This window comes from Corvus cornix, chromosome 1A (assembly GCF_000738735.6).
Source record: "Corvus cornix cornix isolate S_Up_H32 chromosome 1A, ASM73873v5, whole genome shotgun sequence".
Classification (NCBI taxonomy): domain Eukaryota; kingdom Metazoa; phylum Chordata; class Aves; order Passeriformes; family Corvidae; genus Corvus; species Corvus cornix.
Genome location: NC_047057.1, coordinates 17822470 through 17842191, shown reverse-complemented (window position 1 = coordinate 17842191; position 19722 = coordinate 17822470). Strand labels below are relative to the sequence as shown.

The 19722-nt window shown below is 39.1% G+C and overlaps 1 protein-coding gene across 2 annotated transcripts; it reads left to right on the top strand.

Annotated features, from left to right (window-relative positions):
* Positions 1 to 26: 26 nt before the first annotated feature.
* ALG12 (ALG12 alpha-1,6-mannosyltransferase) lies at positions 27 to 15071 on the top strand. 2 transcript variants are annotated; one of them, XM_039571702.1, is made up of 10 exons: positions 27 to 112; positions 3875 to 4064; positions 4215 to 4347; positions 4857 to 5030; positions 6281 to 6475; positions 7826 to 7929; positions 8409 to 8632; positions 9358 to 9527; positions 9702 to 9777; positions 13745 to 15071. In XM_039571702.1, exons 2-10 carry the CDS (start codon positions 3900 to 3902, stop codon positions 13974 to 13976), a joined length of 1473 nt encoding a protein of 490 aa, XP_039427636.1. In that variant the 5' UTR covers positions 27 to 112; positions 3875 to 3899; the 3' UTR covers positions 13977 to 15071. The 2 variants fall into 2 exon arrangements, with proteins under 2 accessions (XP_039427636.1, XP_039427637.1); XM_039571703.1 differs by lacking the exon at positions 27 to 112 and adding an exon at positions 521 to 539.
* Positions 15072 to 19722: the final 4651 nt, after the last annotated feature.

Below are 19722 nucleotides of genomic sequence, written 5' to 3'. Positions count from 1 at the left end.
GCCCTCACCTAACATGGCCGGCGGGGGAGGAGGTCACGTGCTGGCGGGGCCGGCGCTGCCGCTCCCGCGCTGCCGGCGCCCTCTGCGGGGTGGCCACGTGGGCGCGCGCGCGGTGAGTGCGAGACGGGCGGCGGGCGCTGCCCGGGCCGGCGGGAGGGAGGGGCAGCGGCCGGGCGGGAGAGCCGCCAGCTGCCCGTGCCTTTACTGCAGCCGGGCCAGAGGGCGTTCCCGGGAGCCCCGCCGGGCGCTGCCAGGCGGCAGTCCCCGCTCTCCGCCTCCCGGGCGCGGGAGCTGTGGCGTGGAGGGAGGGAGCGGGGCCGGGCAGGGCAGGGCAGCCGCCTCCTGAGCGGTGCGCGCGGGGCGCGGTCCCTGCCCCTGCCGCGGGGGCCTGGCGGCTCGGGCGCGGTGCAGCGGGTGGCGTTTGGTCTCGGCCTGAAGCCCCCGCGGAGCCCCCTCACAGGATGACCGGACGGGCGGGACTGCACAGCCTCCCTGGCGCGCACCTGGGCGGCTGGGCTGGGCTGGGCTGGGCTGGGCGGGTGGGTGTCCCGGTGTCCCCTGCTGGGGCCGGGGCTCCCGGGGACGAGGGGGGCGCGGGGAGGGTGTTCGGCTTGAATTTAAGTCGGTTTCAGTTGAGAGCATGCTGCATGTTTCTTCCCCGGCTCCAAGAGTGACATTTCTTTCTCTATAGCTCCATCGTACCTTTGTGTCTGGTAGTGTCCCATACTTTGTTTCCTGCTTCAACTTTATCTTCTTTTTTTCTCCTAGCTTTTTATTTTTTTTCCCAGCTAGTCCCCAAACTCATGAGGAAGTGTTTATAAGAATAGTAACTGTGCGGTTTTTTCCTAATGCAAGAAGAAAAAGCAATCCCAGCAATTACAAGGTCTAAATCTGACCTCATTGAGGTGTTAACTCTAGAACAAAGTTGGAGGAGCTATTAAAGCGTAGGAAAAAAGCCGTGGAAATTTAAGATCGTACAAAATGGGTTTTGCCAAAACTAGATCAAGAGGGAAGACCTTATGGCAGGGTGCGCTTGGTGGTTCTGCTTAGACGCCTCTGTGTGAGGGAGTGAAATGACTGTAGACAGATTTAACATGCAGTTTGGCTGCCAAACTCTCTGATATCTCTTCTGATGAGTGCCTGAAAAACGTAAGAGATAAAGATGTGGTAGGTTTTTCACGGGAAGAACAAAAAGTGTATTTGAACTAATGATAATTCCACTGAAAAAGTATAAAATGGCAACAAACCATTTTTGATGGAAGTACCTCAGCCGTTTTTTTAACATAAAAATCCGATTTTTTTTTTCACTCAGTTTAATTCCGGGAAAAGATGAATTCTTTATTTTAAAAAACCCTGCTCTTCTATGATTCAGCCTTGATGTAGGTTCCTTGGGGGCAGTCAGTGTGGGTATGTTGTAGAGGCCTGAAGAAGATTCATCTGAAGTTGCCAGAATATGATCAATGGATAAACCTATATGTACTTGCTTATTACTCTAAGCTTCATTATTAAATTATTTTTAATAAGTGAAAATCTGTTTCTGTGGTTTTGGCATTTATAAAATAAAAAACTATAATTGCAAGTATTTTGCTTTTATATGGCAAATTTATTTTAATCATCAAATTCAGTGTCTACCTGTCTTCATAAATTCCACTTCAATTTTGATGCTTGTCAGCATTGATTTTCAACAGAGCAAGTTATCTTGGGTCTTGACAAGACCACTGAATTTATTAGGCTTTATCTCAGAAACCTGGGTGTTGTCTTTATGCTTTGGTTTTTTATCTTCTAGCATGTTTCCCTTCAGGGAATTTCAGTATTTATAATGTATATAATTATCTTCAAGATGTACAAGTATGCTGGCATGCTCACTTTCTTCAGGCATACAAAAGGATTGGAGTCAACAGGATAAAAAAAAAAAAAGCTTGTGATAAACTGTGTGTGGGATATGTAGCTTCACTTTCATTCTGATTTAGGAAGTTGCAGACTGATACTCATGTGGTTATCAGCTAAAGATACCAGGAGCAGGCTGTGTTGTAGATTGGCCAGAGGATAATGAATGCAGTATTTATAGTTGAAGGTAATAGCTCTTTATTATGCAGCTGATGTAATTAAGAAGGAAAAAGTTGAGCTTCTTGGCACTTGGATTTTTATATAGGATTTATTATAAGGATTTGTTGGATCCTAAAATACCTGCAGTGTTAAGAAGCTGTGAATTTAGAGTCAGGAATACCTACCTTGCTGGTGAATACCTATATACTGTTTCACCTGATGCATGAGCTGCTCAAGTGTCCTGTAGCTGTGTGCAACAGTGGATTCACCCTTCAGTGTCCATTTTTCTCCTCATTAAAGTTTGGCCAGAAACATGAGATTCGTCTGCATTTATTGGAAGAATTCAGCAAGATTGCCTTCTGTAGACAAGAATTTGTGCAAGATAAATTGCCCTGTGCAAGGACTTAATTCTTGCCAGACACTTTTTGAGGTGCTCCTGATGTCAGTCCCCATGCCTCTTCTCCTACTCCTGTGGGAAAAGGATTCTGTTGTAGCATAAACCATCTTTATCCATTCTTACAAAGTAATACTAGGCACAGGTAAAAAAGGCTATTCCCACTCCCTGGGATGAAGGGTTTGTTTAGGTTCCTGACAATTCTTTGTCTTTGAGCCCAGGCTTAGAGGTTCGGTCACAGTCTGTAGGAGAGGCAATCATCAGAAAAAGAGATGCAGTCAGTGAGATATTTAAAATATGTAGATACATGCAATTTACAGGAAATACACAAATTTCAGGATTTATTGGTGCTAGTTGTGCATATAAGGAACATGAGCTTGCTCTTATTTTTACTAATGAGCAGCACAAACATCATTTCAGGAAAAGGTAGCTCTAGGAGGCAGTTGCTAGGAAATCTGCCAACTATCTTACATCTGTTTGATGGACATATTTAGACCAAAACACAGGAGAAAACATCTCTAACCAAAACCCCAGTTGTACCTTAAAAGTGCTGTTTTTGAAATACCGTTTCTGTGAGAACAGAGCAAGAATAACAATGACCAAAATCTCTTGTCTTTTATTAAATCATAAACTTACTAAAAATTGGGAAGCTTAAATTAAAAGAACATGACACAGATTTGCTCTGACGTCACCCAGACACAAGATTTTATCATAATGATAAAATACAACATAAATACTACCAGAAGAATGGCTCAGCAGTGTTGTGAGATGAAGCACTAGGGAGAGGGGGCCTTCATTTCTGGGTGGAAGCGTGAAGGATGGGGTACAGACTGTCTCATGCCATAGTGACATGTATGGGTGCCAGAGGGGATTTGTCCTTCTCTGGCCAAGTCCAGACCTAACTGCTGGCAAACACAGGAGATCAAAGTGCTCTTTTCTGAATAATTTCTCATCCTCGTGGATCCTCTCCCACTGTTTTTGGAGCCCTGAACAAATAAGAGAGTATGTGCTACAGATGATTTGTAAATCCAATGAGCAGTTAAAGTGAGGGTAAATGACAAAGCTGTCTGTCCCACAAAGCGCAGGCGTAATTGAGGTGACACTCTCAGCAGTGGGGGCAGTATGGAATGCAGAGGGATATACTTTCTTAGGTAGGGTCCATGTTGTCTTGAGATTTTTTAGGTGAAAGCTAGAACAATTACATCTACAAAGGGTTGCATAAATCCTGAAATGCTTCCTGAATATATTTTTGACTACCGTAATTCATTGAATGTAGTGAAAAATTTCCTGGATTATTTGACTTATTTGTCTTTGTTTAAACTTTTCGACTGCTGTAGTACATTTTCCTTGCATCATCAATCTTTTTTTCTGGTTGTACACTTCATGCCATGTTATTAATGTAATTTCTTTTTATTTTCTTTTTAATAATAATAGAATACATGTGAATTTCAAAGCCAAGATGGGTCAGAAGAGGAGCTCAAGTGCACGGTCATTTCCATTGCTGCTGCTGCTTATTGTTGTGGCCTTTATTCATTTAACCGTCTGTCCTTTTACAAAAGTGGAAGAAAGCTTTAACCTACAAGCTATTCATGATGTGGTGTACCACCAGCTGGACTTGGATAAGGTAAATTAAAAAGAATGTCTTCAATTTTGGACAGTGTTTTGGACCCTATTGCAATTCCCTGCAATATGTGTAGGATAAATGCGGTGTGAATATGATTTATTTTCCCTTGATTCTGACTTCCCTATTTTAAGTAGATTCTCCTTTTTGCAGTATGACCATCATGAATTTCCTGGAGTTGTCCCAAGAACGTTCCTTGGACCAATTTTTATTGCTGCTCTTTCCAGCCCAGCTATCTACCTACTTTCTGTGCTAAGAATGTCCAAGTTTTACTCCCAGCTGATAGGTATGAGAACTTCAAATCCTCAGAGATGTCACCCATTAGTCCATCAGTAAAAACGTTGTTGCTACAGTGTTTGGATCAATGGTTAAATCGTGGTGTTCTCCTCAATGAGGGAAAACCCAAACTATGGTACTGGGGGCCAGCATGGCCATTCGGCTCCCTCTTTGGGGGAGTAACTAACAGCACACAGAAAGTCCGTGCTAACAAATGTCAGGCAGTGTAGAAAAAGCAAGTGTCTCAAGTGTTTTCAGAGAGTACACTCCCATGTACGCTTCAGAAAGGATCCTTAACTTCAGCATGGCAGCACTGACCTTTGTGCAGAGTTAAAAGTGGATTAGAATAAATAAACTAAATGGAGTTTTGTTTGGGTTTTTGTTTCTTTGGAGGTAGTTATATCGTGGTATCTTAAGTGTTAATCCTCGGAACATCTTCCCGTTACATTGTATAACGTGGCCATTCATCAGTGATCATCTGATACTGCTTTTTAATTCCTGTTTTTATTCTCCTAATAGTCCGAGGAAGTTTGGGGCTCAGTGTGATTTACACGTTATGGAAGCTTCAGAAAGAAGTTAGAAAACAGTTTGGAGCAACTACAGCATCAATCTTCTGTCTCATCACTGTTACTCAGTTTCATTTGATGTTTTATTGTACAAGAACCCTCCCTAATGTGTTTGCGCTTCCTTTTGGTAGGTATTTCATGGGAAAAAATTTAAAATCTAAAACTTCTTTTCAAGTGTATCAGTAGTTAAAGCACAGGAAAAGTATGGTCAGACCAAATTAACATATCTACTTGATTAAATTGTGTGATAACAAGACTAGAAAGCTTAAGTTGAGGTTTCTTTATTTTTTTTAACCATATATGCTTACAATGACTGTTGAATCAAGTTTTATTGAATCTTGAGTACGTGTGGGTTTTGTCAGATGGCTTTGATTAGCTAGAAGTTTGAGTACACATATCTAATGCATAAAGCATAGAGCTATGGAAAGGCATGAGGTACGCCTGCAGTTCAAAAAAGTCTGTGAACTTAGGCTGCACAGGAAACAACTTTCTCATGAGACTGTGGAAGAAATTCCTACTGCAACATCTCTACGTTCCTCTTCTGAAGTTGTCTACAAATGCAGCAGTTTCTACACTTAAAGTAAAAAAAGAAAAAAAACCAAAACCCTTCTCTACATATAGTTTTCCCCCAGAGCTGATGAGAAGGAAAATTAATCACATGTGAGAGATATTAACTGAGTCACTAAATGCTTCAGTGCAAGTTGTTCCGCTAATAAAATTGTGAGGTTGATGTAAGAACCTATATAGATCAGAAATGAGAAACAAAAGCAGATGAATTGTCAGATAAACTCTGTGTAGTAATAAATGCCTCAGGTAATTTCTACAGGTATTAAAAAATACAAGTTATTTCATGATCTTCTACTCTTAATATTTCGTATGTTTTCCTTAGGATCATGAGCACTTTACTATATAGAGATTTAAATTAAAGTAGGGACAGCTTCATCTGTAGAGATATAGTGTGTTCCACCTAATCATGCAAATGAATTTATAGATCTTTCTCCCTAACTGCTCAGCTGATACTGAGCAATAATAATTATGAATTGTAGTTTGAGAGGCTTTCAGTACTCCTTTAGGTTTGTTTTTCCTTTTTCCCCCCTCAACATTCAATTAAATATGCTGTCTAGAAAGAGCTCCCATGTGTTCCTTCTGTGGTTATACTTTTCCTGATTACTTAAGCATCAACAATATAAAGCTGTGCGTTGTTCTAAACTACATCCAGGAAGAATTTCTGGACTCGAAATGTTAAGAAGACCAAGAGAGGATTGGTGGGAAGTTAGAGGAACAAAAAGACAGCATTGAGTGTTACCCTTTAGAAAATTAATAATTCAGTATGTCGGATGATGTATTTTGGGGTTTTTGTTTGTTTGTTTTTTGCAGTGCTTCTGGCATTGACATTTTGGATACAGCAAAAGCAAAGGCCATTCATTTGGTTCTCAGCTTTGGCGATCATAGTCTTCAGATCAGAGCTCTGCATATTCTTAGGCCTCATGCTCCTGGTGACATTATTAACTAAAAGAATCTCCATTTTCAAGGTGCTTTCCCATGCTGTTCCTGCTGGAATGTTTTGGTTGGGTAAGTGTTTGCTTGAAAGAAAGCAAATGACATTGAATTCAAGAGAAGTTTGGAGTTTTGACTGATTTATCTGGTGAATAGCCCTTAAGGTGCTTTTTTTGGGGGGGATGGGGGTGGGGAGAGGCGGTAAGCGGGGTGTTGCGGGTTGTTTTTGTTTTAGTTTGACTCTATTTGCTAATAATATGACAAGATCTTTTATTTCTTTGAAAATTTCTATGTGAGGAAATAGGTGTGCAAAGAGCAGAGAAAGCTACTATGGCCTCTTGTCTTTAGATGTTTACAGTGTAATGTCCTGATCTTAAAGAGGCTTAGATGTGCAAGTTGACTTCATTACAATTAGTACTTGGCTGTAGCTACTTGTGCATATTATTGGTTGTAGTATCTATTGCCGTGGTGATGAGCTGAGTCCCAGGATAAAATACAACGGTGTGACAGACAGAGATACCAAGCAAGAGGGTTGTGGGGAGAGTTACAGTTCAGCTCTGTTCCTTTATTAAATTAAATTTAACAGCTTCAATGATTTCCATGCTGAAGAGGTTGAAGAATTCCCTTGTCTCTGTCCATCTGTGGAAGACCCGTGTATATATGCACCTAAATACTCTTAAGCTGCTCTGCCAGCCTGCCTAGTTAAAAATGCTGTTATCAGATACGTGGTGATGACCCTCAAAGTGTGCACAATAGGAACACTTCACAATTATGCCAGGTGCATTTGGAGGCACCTCATGATGTAAGAGTTTGGATGTCCAGTGGAAATTAACCACTGGCACTCCCATTTCCTATTTGAGCAAAATCCCTAAATACCAGAGCAGTTTTCACAGAGCTGAGGGGAGGAGATGGGGCTGACAGTTTTGCTGCTTTTCTTCTTGCCTTTCATTCCTTATCCTCTTTCTCCCTCCACCTAATGAATAGTAATAGAATAGAAACTTCATGATTGTTTTTTCTGACTTAACAAAAAACAACTTTAGCTTTACAATAAAAATTTATTTAGTACTATTTGAAGTTAACATGAGCTTCTTATCGTTCACTACATTTAATGCTCTTAATACTCTTTTAAAACAAACCTCAATTAAACCACTTTTTTCACATCTTGGGTTGGAGTGGGGTGAATCCCAATTGGATTCATATCTAACATGCTTCTTTTAAGGCTTTTATTCAGAAGTATCTCCCTTTCCTGCATTTCCTCTTCAAGACAGACATATTCAGCCTTCTCTATGGTTTCTGGTGAGGCTTACAATGCATGTTTCAGTTAATTTTGGTCTCAATATGCTGTATATGTGCTGTTTGGATGTGTTAGTTTGCTTTGCCCTGGTTTTTAATTCATGCAGATTTGTATCCCTTTAATTCTTCTAGGGCTAACAGTTGCTGTGGATTCTCTGTTTTGGAGGCAACTTGTGTGGCCTGAGGGGAAAGTGCTCTGGTATAACACAGTTTTAAACAAAAGTTCCAACTGGGGAGTATCCTTTGCAACATCCAGGGAAAAAGAACACTACCAGCCAAAGCAAAGTCGTGATGTGACTTATTCCTGAGACTCAGGGTGTTAGATTCTATTTTATATTATTTGAAACTTACGAGAGACAATGTCTGTCTCGTAGGTGTTTCTGCAAATTTTAAGTTTCCTCTGCTAACTTTTTTCTTGCCTCTTTGTGTTCTACCAATGTAAAGCCAGGTTTCTTCCCCTTGGTTTTTCATGCTGCCCGTCATTAGTGCCATTTGATGTGCCTCTGTTGGGTGATGTGAACACAGTTAAGCAGCTGCTTTTAGTTCTCCAAAGATAAGGTGATAAGGCAGGAAACGAAAGGCCGGAAGAATGTGTATACAAAAAGTATACTGCATATTTGCAAATATATACCCAAAAATTTGTGGGGACTAGTGTAAAGAATAATTACTTTAGTTGTTAGCAGTGAAAGCATCCTTAACTCTTTTCACCTTGAAGACCTCTCCCTTCTTGTGGTATTTCTATTCAGCCCTGCCTCGTGCTTTGGGATGCAGCATAGTATTTGTACCTTTAGGGGTAACAGAAAAGAGAACTCGGATTTTACTTTTGCCAGCACTGGGCTTTATTTTCTTGTATTCGTTTCTCCCACACAAAGAGCTGCGTTTCATCATCTATACTTTCCCTGTCTTCAACATAGTGGCTGCTAAAATGTGCTCACGAATGTAAGTTCAAAATCCTGTTTGTTTGTTGGGTTGTTTTTCCTCTAAAAATGCAAAACAAAAGCTATTATTACTATTCTTATGCACTTTTTTCCATCTTGAAGTCTGGACCATACTGAAATGTTCATATGCCATAGAAAGGAGGTCAAGGTCATTTGTACCCATTTGACTACAGAGAGAAGTGGAAACAGGGAAAAGTCAAATGCTTTGACAGGACTATTTGGGAAGTCTGGAGGATAATTGAGAATAGAGCCCAAATTTTACTGTTCTGTTGTTACAATGCAGTTTATTTTATCTACCAGAAAAAAGACATATTCCAATGTACTCTTGTGCTGTTAACACAACTTAGCTCGGGAGATAGTTCAATACACAGACAAGGCTTGTGAAACAGGGAGTTAAACAGTTGTGTTTGGGTATATTGAGTAAACAAATTGAAGTTCAGAGTTTAACTTCTTTGAAAGAGAATACATTCATAGCTGAAGTTTTTAAACAAAGAAAGACTTAGCTTTATTGATAAGTTTGTCTTAGCTTTATTAATGAGAATAATCTAAGTGTCCCTAGAAGTTAATCTTCTAGAAATTGCTAATAAATACATGCCATACAGGATTAATAAAATTTGCATTAATCTTTATTTATATAGAAGTGGAGTTAGTTATGTCACAGTAGTTAGTGACCAGTATGAAAGAAAATAATAGTTTATTCTTCCTTGTTTTTCTCTTCCTCAACAGTCTGAATAACTACCGGAGATCCTGGCTGTACAAACTTGGATCTTTCTTTATTATAATGCATCTTCTAGCTAATGCTGTTTATTCAGGAACATCTTTATATGTTTCACATTTCAATTATCCTGGAGGAGTGGCAATTCAGAAGTTACATGAGTTGGTACCTTCAACAGCAGGTATGTAAAGCTGGCTTGAGGTATGTTCACCTGATTTTAATTCCAGTATGTCTTTACATGTATTGAATACTACTTTTTCAAACTAGGTACATGCATGTTTTTTGTTACTATTTTGTTAATTTAGTGTACTTAGAAGAATTTTGAAACTGTATTCTGTTTTCTTTATTTATGTAGATGTCTCTGTTCATATTGATGTGGCTGCAGCACAAACAGGAGTTTCTCGGTTTCTAGAAATCAATTCCGATTGGAGGTATGTTCTGAATGAGGTATTTTGATCTGAGGACAGTAGCCTGCTTTTTCCCTTTTTGCATATGCACAGGGACAAGCACTGCAAACACAATTTCTGGTACAGCGTATTTATTAAACCAGCTCAAGAACAATGTGAATCTTCAGAGAATTGTTGATGTCTGCAGTGCTGCCATTTCAGAAATAAAGCACTGCAGTATTTTTTCATTGTTTTGGTTGATTCTGATTTGCCTATAAAGCATAGAATATTTCAAAGGATGAGAGGAAGTAGCCTCAAGTTGTGCCAGGGGAGGTTTAGATGTGATACTAGGCAAAATTCCTTCATGGCAAGGGTTGTCAAGCACTGTAACACGCTGCCCAGGGAAGTGGTGGAGTCACCATCCCTGAAAATGTTAAAAAAATGTGTGAATATGGTGACTATTGGACTTGATGCTCTTAGGTATCTTTTCCAACGTTAATGATTCTCTGATTCTTAAGATGTCAGAAACAGCACAGAAATTGTTAGCTTACCAAAATTTACACCAATATATTAAATGCAGCTAGGTTTGGTACCCCACTGTTCACCTTGTGAAACAGAGATGTTCTTGGCAGAACAGCATATAGTTAGTTACTTGTTTGTCTGAATGATGTGTGGCAATGTGAGGTTCATGTACATTTTAATATTGAAAGTCTGTTTTTATGTGGAACATCCTTCATATAGATGGCGTTGAAGCTGCAGCTGTGAACATACTCATTAGCTCTGAGAGAAGGCTGTTGAGTGCTTTGTTACTATGACCAGCAGTGATAGATAAACACTTCTAAGAGTTGGAATATTGGAATGAATAGTAGGAAACATTGTGGGATGGCATTATTTGCTTTTCAGGATGCAAACCAAAACCTTTCTGATTCTTAGGCCTACCTCTTCAGCTGAAGTGTAAGTTTTTAATTTAAATGAAAATCATCTTAATGAAAATGATTCATTAGAAGGTGACACAAATCCTCCCTTTGTAGTGCACAAAACAAAAGCAACACAAGCAGATTTTGGTTTAAGAGGTGCTCTGAGCATGGAGGGTTTTTTCCTGCAGTTACAGTATTGAAGACCAGATGAACAAACATAATTTAATTATTGGGATGTTTAGAGATAAAAGTACTTTGGAAGTAAAGCTGAAGAAGGGGAAAGAATGCTTCCAGGAGAATTACAAAAATCATTGATCTTGCTATGCCTTTTTTTATTTCCAAGCACTCTCATAATGGTATAGACTGTCTAAAGCCTTCCCAGTTACCTACTGTTTATTTCAAATTATTTTTTGTATATTGAATCTAGAGAAAGTCTTAAGCCATGAATCAGGAGGAGACATTAAGCTGCTAGAGTACAGGGGATAGAACATGCATGATAGCTAAAATGTTTCAGTTTTTGGGGTTTTTTAATAAATACACACACTACTCTGAATACAAGTCTACTCTCTAAATAGTGCTTCATTCCAATGCGCTTTTTGAGTTGGTGAGTTTTGGATTGCTTTGGGCTTGTAAGGCTGTAGTGTAGTGGGATTGGAAGGTGAATGAATAATATCCCTGTCACTGATGGATGTTTCATAGTGTTGCAGCTACAGAGCAGGTTCTCACTTTTATCTGTACTCAGCAAAACAAAGCCTCAAGGAAGGGCTGATTCAGCATAAAGTTTCACATCAAAAGAATCAGGCAAAATCCACAACTAAGCATCATACACAAGACTACCTCTTGGTCTGACAGCACAGTAGTGCAAAGTTTAGTGACACAAACTGTCCATTTTCTCTTTGTCCAAGAAAATGACAGCTTTTCAGATGGGTGAAAAATAACTTAGCATCTTCATAGACAGTGTATGTCAGGTAGAAACAGATTAGGGATGAGGTGGCTATGAAGGCTGATGATTCATCAGATAACTGCAATCCATAAATAAAAGTGTCTTAAAGTTAACAGCTTTCAGTAGTGTGCTCAGATTAGATCTATTTGCCTCAAGAAAAACGCAAGCGATCTATTATTTTTCTTCAAAGGGTGATGGAAAGGAGCTTGATGCAGGTTCTTACACAGAACAGGTGTTACAGTCTTGTCTTCAATTAGTGCAGTCTCTTTGAACCCTGAATAAATATGCTGTGTAAGCTTAAAATATTTAAAAATAATAAAATTCAGAAATGCTTGCAGCCAGATGAAAGGCCTTTTACTTGCTGATGAAGAAAATGTGAAATTAGTAGTTGGTAAGGTTGTTACAAAGTAATGCTGTTCTTTCTGCCAGTTTGGATGCATCTATCAACCTAAGGGGTACTGTGATATTTTTGGAAATAGCAGGTGAAATCAACATGCAATTGTTTTAGAAGAAGAAAACACCTGTTCAGTGTGCAAAGTCTAATTTTGCATTATATGGTGTGTTTAGTAACACACACAAATTCTGCCAGCCTGGGGACTTTTCTGAGGTGCCAGAATTTTAGTTAACAATCCACAGAAAACCTTTAGTTTTCCATAAAGTACTTCCTTCAAATATCTTAAGTGTTAATCACTGCCCCGTCAGGCGGCATTACAAAAATATCAACAGAGATTTCAGGGAATTCAAGCAGAGGAGAGGCCAGGCCTGCAAAGACACACATTGCCAAAGATGCGGGCTGGATTTAATCCTAGGTGCATTTTAGGGTATGTAGGGCTGGGACTGCTCTGCTTGCCTACCTTTGTCCATGCCTGCAAGGAAAGTCACAGCCTGAGTAAGATGCCTGTGAAATGTGTGCAAGGATTCAGGTGCCTAAGAATAGGAGCTCCAGGTACTGGTAGAAAACAGTTCACAGAACAGGGCAACAGAAAAGGTGAAGAATGGGGCACTGCTCTTCACTCAGATTACAGAGCCTAACAGTGGTTTATGGAGTGTTTTGGAGTGAACTTACCTCTTTCTTCTCCTTTGAAGTTGCTGGATTGAGGACTCGATCAGGCTGCCATGTCCAGTATGAATATCCTAACCCTTAGGCTATAAAGTGCACTGGACTCTCCTCAGTGAATGAGTAAATAACTACTGCAAAGTAGAACCATGTCTTCATGAGACAGAGAGGGAGACCTGTCCTGATTCCTAGAAGATTAAAGGGGTTCATACAGTTCTTAAGAGATAATGAACTTCAGTTTTGGGCTTAGATCGGATGAAAAGTGGCTGAAACTAGATCTTTCACATCCCTGCCAAATGGCTAAGTCGCTTGTTTTCTCATCCTGTAAATTTCCTCTACAGCTAGATTGAACATAAGTCCTTTTAAGAAATAATTGTAAGTGTACATAATAAATAATCCTAGAACTCAGTAGTTACTTTTTTTTTTTTTTTTTTTTTAATATATGATTTATATGTATTCTGGTACTTAAGCAGTTTATAAAAGCTGACCCAAAGTGGCCTGCCCAAACATGTAGTAGATCAGGGAACTGAACTTACGAATAACAAATGCCAAATTAGTACTGTAACTACCAGGCTCTTTCTTTCCTCCAGTGTTCAAGGAGGTCTTCTCCCTGCTGCTCTCTGAGGCTCCTGCTCTAATGTATGCCTACCAGAAGAAAAAGGTTTCTGCTTAAGTACCACATCATGTACTTTCTAGAATTACTAAAAAACCCCACAAACAAACAAAAACCAGCAAAAAAACCAAAACCAAAACAAAAAACCCACCTTTCTCCAAATGCAGTTCTTGTAGAGCAAAACTTTAAAATTGGCCCAGTTTCTTAGGCTTTGGTGTCCTTTCTCCACTGAATTCAAATAGGGAACTAGTAAATTTTCTAGGAGTTGTGGTTTATATCACAATAGCAGCAGAAAGACTTGCATGGAATGACCAAGCCCCTAAATTCTTCAAAATTACTATTTCCTCTTCTAGTACTATTTGATCAGGAGATGTAATTGAGAATGTTCCTTTTTGTTTCATCTTGGATGCTACATGCCTCTGCAATAATGGCCATAATAGGTAAAGCAAGGAATAAAAATGAACTTTCTTTATTCTTTACAGGTATGACAAAAGAGAAGATGTTAAACCAGGAGACCAGTTGATGTTTTCTTACACACATATACTGATGGAAACAAACCCTCTTCAAATATCACATTATAAGACAACCCACAGGCCACTGGCAAATATACCTGGCATCAGTAAAATTGGGTTGAACCTTAGTGCACTACCTCCTTTTACTTTAAACTTGAAACCAAAACTAGTACTGTTGGAAAAACTTCCTCTATCATCTTGACTGTGAATTTTAAGTAAGTCTTTTGATGTGATTTTCCTGATGACTGAACTATGTAAGACAGCAGCAAATTGTCATTCCAGCACTGCAACTCAGCTTCTTTGGAAAGGCACGGAAAATCTCTGTATTTATTGGTATTTAGCTCCGTCCTGTTTCTTACATAAATATTACAGTGCATTCCTAGTCAGTATATACTCAGTATACTGAGTTGTATTGTTAGATGTGTTTGAGAGAGGTTGCCTGCAAGTTTAGTGATATAAGTAAAACCTGTCTACTTGGTTTGGCAGTCTGTTTCATCATGTAGCACAGGCACGTCTTAATTGTCCCATATAAAATACAAAATCAACAGGCTTGTGCTACGGCAATAATTTGATATGTAATCTGTGTGGACAAAGATGTATTACTTAATGTATCTGCAGGATTGTAACCCCCTCAGCTGTCAGATCACCTGTGTGAAACCTAATGATGTTATCAACATAGGAAAGCCATATTCATTGTAGCTTCATCATCATATCTAATTGTGCCCTGTAGGCTACCAAACTAATGAAAGTGAAACATTCACTTAAAAAGCAGTTGGACCTCTTGACAAGCACTGTTTTATAACAGATTTGAGTACTGAGGATGATTATCTTCATTCCAACAGTTAATGAAAAAGTAGCAACTTGGATTTTCCAGGAAAATGAATTTTTAAAATGATGTTTCCCCTCTTCTGCTGTAATGATACCTTAATTTGCAGTGCAGAAATTTACCTATGAAAATACTTACTTCAAGATAGGTGCTGTTTTCCTTTTTTTTATTAAGTAATCCCTTTGGAAAGGAGTACTCTAATGTGCCATGTGCTGCATTCTATAAACTAGAATAAGATTGCATGCTCTGTAGTTTCTTTATTAGATGTTCCTATTAAGGATGTCTGCATAGATTGCTGAATGGAACAAGGAAAAAAAGTTAGAATTTTGGTTAGGGCCAGTTGTAATATGATAGAAGCTCAATTAGTGTAAAATACCTGAATTGCTGAAATTATCATGGGCAGAAAACTTTTCCTTGCTGACTGAAAACTTGAGTAAAATGTAATTATGGAATAAAGTGGTTTAGGTTTTATTTGTTTGTTTTCTTTTTACTCTTAAACTTGCTTGATTCAGGAACTACCTTTACCTATGTATGTTTCCGTTTTTGGGACCATGTTTTCTTTTTATCCTCTAGATTATGTATCAGAGGAACTGATCTGGTGGGGTGGAGCCTGCTCCCTCGTGGGTGGCTGTTGTTGCCCAGGCTTCCTCAGCCTGAGCAGATCTGGCAAAGGCAACCTGCAGAACTTGTTGGTCCAGTCTCTGGCCTCTCTTGAAATTTAAATCGTTCAAGTATTATCTATTTGACTTGTCTTTGGAAGAAAACTTAACTTCCTCCAAAGCCAGTCTGAACATCAAACAATTCACAAGAGACAGAAGGAAATACATGTGCAAATAGCTGCAAATTTGGAACCACACAAAGGGAAACTTGTTTAAGGATGTAGGTAGGCCTTCATGTTAAGGCTAATCATGGACTTTATGTAACTCCCCCACACTGTAATCCACAGCTCAAGAACCCAAACTAAAATTTATTCTGCCCAGGTGTATACAAATGTCAGTGTGGTTACTCCAGCTTTCCAAATCCCCAGTTGTCAGAATCCCTCTGCAGGAACTTGCTTCTGTTACCTACAGAAAAAACCTAGGGCTACTATGCTTGAAGAATAGGCATCTCAAGCTACTGTCTGAGGTGGCATAGAATATGTAGACATGAGGCACTTGAAGAGTTTCACCTTTCTGAGTTATCATACACCATGTAGGGTCCTTCCACAGACTTTTACTCTGGTGTGTAGGTACTACCTGTGGGACTTGCACTGGTGATGGTGTTCAGCTATGGAGCTTGAGTGTACTACTGTTCACAGCCTCATCACCCATGGAAATAGAAACCATCTGCTCAAACTGGCCTTTTACTCTATTTGGGGTAGAGAAAAGTAAAATACATGCAAAGAGACAGGAAAAAGATACTGTAGTTCTGAAGTGTCTGAAGTTTATTTGGGCCCTGTTATATTTATTCTCCATATATGGGTATTCAAAGTGCTTAGTTTGAAAATCTACAACTTTGGTTTTGTAGATAAAAGGGCTAGATTGTGACCAAGGCAATACATGGAGCACCACAGTACCTGTGGCTATATGACCTCTCTAACAGCATGTATTAGGGAAAGTTTAAGCTGGATAATAGGAAAAGGTTCTTCACCCAGAGGGCAGTTGGACACTGGAACAGCTCCCCAGGGAAGTGGTCACAGCACTAGCCTGACAGTTCAAGAAGTGTTTGGACAACACACTCAGGCACCTGGTGTGACTCTTGGAGATGTCCTGTGCAGGGCCAGGAGCTGACTTTTGATGATGTTTGTGTGTCCTTTCTAACTATGATTCTATGGGTATCCACCTCAAGCACAGGCCATGAATATTATGGTGGCCCACACTTGGAATAAGGGGCAGCTGGCGAATTGGGATGAAGTTTTTCCCTAAAGGCTGCTTTGAATAAAACAAGAAATCCTTGGAACAGAAACTAAATCCATCTCTCCTTTTTCTTAAATGAATCTTGTCACCTCCAGATCTTGTGTTGCTGTTCTTTAGCTCCACAAAAACAATACAGCTTTTCTCCTTTAATATAAATTAATATTCAGTGTACTTGCATGGAGGAAAGAAGTGTGAGTTTAAGTCCCCTTAGATGTAAGAGGGCATGAAGGAAGTCTCTTGCTCCTACAAACTTGAAGTGGGGTGTTACAAGTTCTTCTGCATTTGGGGGACATAGAAGGAAGAATGAATGGGACAGGTAGGAGGACAGAAACTGAACACTTGGGGGAATTTCTGAGGGGACTTTAAATTCTTAAAAGAAAAACACCTTTTGACTTGAATGATTACAAACAATCCTATCATAAAGTTCAGCTTTTCTAAACAAAAGCAGAAATAAGGTGAGCATATTGAATTAACTGAAGATTGAATTAACCTAAATAAAGCAAAAAGATAGTACAGTTCATCTATAATGCTGCTATAGAATGAGATTTTTTTTAGGGTGTCTTGTTAAAATCTCCAAGGGTCAAATGCGTAGCATCATCCATTGCTCTTTCAAGTTTCACTTAATTTCTTGCAAGCAATGCTTGTTCCTGTAAAAAGTCCAACAGATTATTTGGTCAAAAACACATCACCATGTCATTTTACATGGAGAAGGTGAAAATCATGGTCTTACAGCCTGAGATACAGGACATTCTTGTTATAAAACTAAAAGTAACTGCATGGGAAAAAAGCTGTGGAACTTGGCCAATAGAGGACATTTCTAGATGCTGAAAGTAAAAGCTGCTTCAAAATAAAGTTAAACTGATCGCTCTCACATCAAGGACCAAAAGAACTAAAGATCAAGGAACAACCTCCAGTTCACAAAGTCTCTAATATCAAGAACTGGGAAAAAATCAGAGTGTATTTACCTTATATCTGGCCTAAGTACTTGCTATGGGTCTTCTCTCTTGAGCTAAACTGGGGTGAGGAGACATGGAGAATGGTTGTGTTGGATCTGACGTCAAATACATTTATCTGCTACCACTAAGGAAAAACCAGAATATGTCTCAGGTTCTTCCCTTGTCTGTCCATCAGAACACCACGTCAGTGCAACCTGTCTGTATAACACATTCTGAAACACTGAGCACACTCTTTTTTCTTGCTCCCTGGCCATTTCACACATCCCCTTAGTGAGACAGAACAAGCTTGAGATCGTGCTGCTACTCCTGCAGTTACAGTTGTTCCAGAACTATTCTTTTTTTCCTGAATACTTATAGTTCTTCCCATAATGGTAAGGAGCTTGAAAACTGATACAAGGTCTTAGTATTGGTTTGCTGTATCAATTTCAATGCAAGAAAGTGTCTCCCTTGCATCTGACAGCATTTTTTCATAACTTATATAGAAATTCCACAAATTACAGCCTAGTGTTGCTTCCCTTCCTTTACTACCTTAAATACTCCCTTTCTACTACCACCCTCAAAGAGCTTTCCTTCTTAGTGTTCAAAGGCTCTTTTTTGTACAAGTGACTTCACTTTCTGTTTGCAGGAAAAGAAAACTTGTCAACAAGCTGAGTTTATCACTGATTTAAGCAAGAGGGTTTAGCCACAGCTAGCTCAGTGAGCTGGTTACATTAGTCTCAACTATACCAAGACTAATGTTAAGAGGCTGTTGAACAGTGATACATGAAATGTATCACTATCTGCTTAACATGGGACACCAAAGACTAAAAGGGCATTTGCAAAAATCCTTAAGCTAAATAAAAAATACCTCTGCAAAGGTTTTCTTCATTTCCTATTTAAGTATGTATGATTTCTAAGTGTAACTCTTCCATTTTGTATGCAGCTACTTATTTTAGATCAGATCTTTAGATAAACATGAGCAACTACAACTACTTTTGGTTGCTCATTTCAGACTTTTGTTTATGATAGAAAGGGCAGTCAGTGTTTCCTCTGAAATTCTACATCTTACTGTCATGGGCAGTCTTTCACCAAGTCTGCTTTATTTCAGCTACAACTGCCCTTGGTTCTGTACCAAGGTGTCATCTGTTGGTTTGTGCCAAGTGTAAGGTAAAAATGCTGCCGAAATGCAGTCCCCCTTTTCCTTTAAAACTGCCAACTTAAGAAGCTGGAAGAAGGCATTGCTTCATAGATTAAGTAAGAGTCAGGGACTGCTTAGACAAAGATTCACTCCTTAGAACCTAAGCTGATACTCGAGTTGGGGACATCACCATGGTTACTATTTCTGGTTGGCATACTCATTTGATGAAATCACTTTTGGGTCAGCTTTGCAATGAAACCAAGAAGGTAAAGAATCACTTTCTTGTTGCTAAGAATGAAGCAAAAGATGAATATGTTTGTGAAAGAGTAAAATGCTTAGTTTATAAAATCTAAATCTGAAACTAGAAAGTGTTATTTGTTAATTGTATATTATATATATGTGTGTTTAGTTTTCGTAAATTGGAGGTACCAAAATGAAAGTTTAATATTGTCAGCTCTGCATAGTGGCAGAAAAAAAAGTTACTTTAAGGGAGAGATCTTAACAACTATAAACACCTACTCTGAGCTGTCATCAATTTAATCAATTACATCCTTATGCTGGTGTTGAAATTGCTCTAGTTGAGATTTCAGTTCTTTATAAATTCAGAAGCTACTTTTGGGGAGCAAGGGGAAACTATGAGTATTCCTAGTAAATGCTCACTGACTAAATTCTGCAAACACATTTCTTTGACTTGGACTTGGTGGGTAGGGAAAGAGACCACATATAAAGAGGCAAATGTGGGGGAAGCATTATCTCAGGTTTCTGGAGCATAATATACATCTCAATAGATACTTTCCATTATATACCCTTCACAAGACCTGAGTTCTTTGAAAAGGCTGTTGAAGATCTCAACTTCTTCCCCTTCCTACCTTTATTACGACAAACTATTTCTTGCTGCAGTTTATAGTTGTTACACCTGCCTACTTTTAAAAGAAGCAAAAGCTTTAAGATTTTTATGATGACCAATAATCATCCACACTTTACTTTCTATGCTAACACTGAAAAAAAGTCTGCTTACTAAATTTATTTCTGAAGTTGCTAATGTACTGAAATTATCTGTTTAAGTATCACTGTTACAGGGTCACCATATTATGCATTAGGGAACTGTCTGCTGCCACGGGGATTGGTGCAGCACAAACTCGGGTTAATGAGAA